The following is a 2500-nucleotide window of genomic DNA, read 5'->3' as shown; positions in this document are numbered from 1 at the left end:
CCTGGGCGTCGCTTCCTTTGTACAGAGAGTCCAGGGAGAGACGCTCCTGCTGGCGACACCACTGGAACACCTCCAGGTCCCGCCAGTCTTCGTGGGATTTCTGGGGCGTCGAGGGGGGGCCCCCAACGCTCCCCGGCAGGAGTGTGTGCTTCCCTCTGTTGTCCTCCATCTTGCCTTCGCGGCCTCCTCCTCTCCCCCGGTATCGCTGCTCCGCCCACTCTTTGCTGAGGTGGGAGAAGAGGTCGTTCTTCCCTTTGCGCGCGAGTGCGGTGGTCGTCGTCATAGACACGAAGGGCTTGACACCTGCTACGGGCTTGTTCTGGCGGGCCGCGTCGTTCCTGCCGAAGCTTTCGCCCATCGCCCTCGCCTGCTGGCTGGTGCTCGAGCTCAGCCATTCTCGGCTCGCAGGGTTTTTCGCCGGCCATGTTTGACTCCGCGCTCCGTGCAAAGGGGCGAGGCCGGCGCTGGGGGGAAAAGTCTCTGGCCTTTCAAAAGGCATGGCGGAAGGCCCGCTCGCAATTGCAGCAGGCGAGGCGTAAAACTCTCCCGAGAATGAATTGCATCCTGTTGCATACTCTAAACAATAATTGGGATCTAGCAGTGCGCTCCCCTCTTCGGCATAGCCGGTACTTCCGCGAAATTCGTTTTGATTTTCCATGCACACCGATTCTTGATTCATGTTATTTGCCATCGGCATTAAGAACGAGAGCTTGCGATGGGCAGAATCAACATGCTCTGCATGGGACTGGTTCTCACTAGATGGCATTTGTAAATCATTTTCCATCTGCTGATGACTAGTTTGCTCACCTGACATTAAATTGTTCACCTGATCATTATAATCTCTCTGAAAAGGATTATTTTGTGAATTTTGTATTCCCTCATACTGAGATCCCACTGCAAATGGCTCACCAGTGGGCATTTGGAAGGCAGTACCTTGCACACCAGGTATTTTCTCATTTTGCCAACTGCCCTGTCCTGCTGATAATCGTTGGAACTGGTGATTATCATTTTGAGTACCAGGTATAACTTGGAACTGACTGGCTTGTGTGACTGACGGTCCGTGAAAATAATTACCCTGTGAAACAACTGGCCTTTGGTACTGGGTATTTTGGTATCCTTGTAACTGTGTACCTTGTGTACATGGTGGTCGCTGGAAAAGTCTGTTTTGTGCATTAGAAAGTCCCTGGGACTGAGTAACTAGTGCATGTAGTGGTCGTTGGAATTGATTATTCTGCAAAAATTGAGGCCGTTGGAGCTGGCTGCCTTGGGCGTTAGGTGGTCGTTGTATCTGACTGCCCTGTGTACCAGAAGGCCGTTGAGACTGACTAGCAGGTCTTAGGAACTGACTGGACGGTCGCTGCAACCGATTGCCCTGTGTATAGGGAGGTGGTTGGAGCTGATAACCTTGCGGGACTGAAGATTTTTGGATCTGACTGACCTGTGTATTTGGAGGTCGCTGAAACTGGTTGTTTTGTGTATATTGCGGCTGTTGGAACTGTCTACTTGAAAGCTCATGGATTTGGTTGACTTGCTCATTAGGTGGTCGTTGGAACTGATTTCCCTCAGTGTGTGGTGGTCGTTGAAATCGATTTCCCTTAATCTGCGGTGGCCGTTGGAACTGGTTGTGTTGTGCTACAGGTGGTCTTTGGACCTGACTCCCTTGTGCAGATAGTGGCCGTTGAAATCGATTAACCTGTGTACTAGGTGGTCCTTGGAATTGGTTTCCTTGGCCACTAAGTACTCCCTGGCATGGAATGCCCTGAGTAACCTGAGGTCCTTGGGGCGGTCTCTGAAACCGACTCGCTTGCCCGACAGGTAGGCTTTGGGGAGCACTGCCTTCTGAACCTGGTCTTTGAAACTGATGGCCTTGAATACCTGTTGGCGCTTGGGATTCCTTGTGGTCATTCTTTCCCGAGTTCCATACTTGATGCTGGTCGGTGAGTGCTGGTGAGTTAGAATAGTTTCTTCCTGCATTTGCTCCTCCTCCATTCTGGTGCTGAGGGGACAGAGAATAGTTGTGACTGTGGGCGTGAGAAAGATTTTGAGGAAGGTTCCCAGAAGCACTGCGATCACAAAACTCGTCCTCAATACCCAGAGGTTCGTTGAAAGCTTCGTCGTATTCGCCGTCCCCCTGCGGCTCTCCCATCGTCGGGTCGGCCAAGTGGAGGTCGTCCTCGAAGCCACCGGGGAAGTTCTCCTTGTTCTCGTACCCGAAGGTGTTCACGAGATCCTCGAACGCCTCCTGTTCCTCGACGCTGGAAAATCCACGGGTGGTGCGGTCTTGCGAGTCGAAGGTGGCGGACTCGTCTTTTCCGTCGCCGCCGCCGCCGCCGCTGCTTCCGTTTTGGCTCTTCATGAAAAAGTGGTGAAGGTTTGGCTGGTTCTTGGCGAGTGAGAAGTTTCTGTCTTGGTGCGAAGGTTTGCCGGGATGGACGCTGTCGTTCCTGGAGCCGCCTTTCGGGACGGGAAGCGGCAGCAATCGAGGACGGTTGGACGTGTA

General features: G+C 53.0%; 1 protein-coding gene across 3 annotated transcripts in view; it reads right to left on the bottom strand.

The window, feature by feature from the left end:
- The window catches only part of LOC113820849 (uncharacterized), a 134069-nt gene that overhangs the window by 5014 nt on the left and 126555 nt on the right, over positions 1 to 2500 (bottom strand). For all 3 annotated transcript variants that reach the window (XM_070144936.1, XM_070144937.1, XM_070144939.1), the window contains one exon: positions 1 to 2500. This exon is cut by the window's left edge and continues 326 nt beyond it; it is cut by the window's right edge and continues 57 nt beyond it. In XM_070144936.1, the coding sequence (XP_070001037.1) occupies positions 1 to 2500 (2500 nt within the window).

Source organism: Penaeus vannamei, chromosome 33 (assembly GCF_042767895.1).
Source record: "Penaeus vannamei isolate JL-2024 chromosome 33, ASM4276789v1, whole genome shotgun sequence".
In the NCBI taxonomy this organism is placed as follows: Eukaryota; Metazoa; Arthropoda; class Malacostraca; order Decapoda; family Penaeidae; genus Penaeus; species Penaeus vannamei.
Note: the sequence above shows the minus strand (reverse complement) of the source record. Positions and strands in the feature narration are given on the sequence as shown.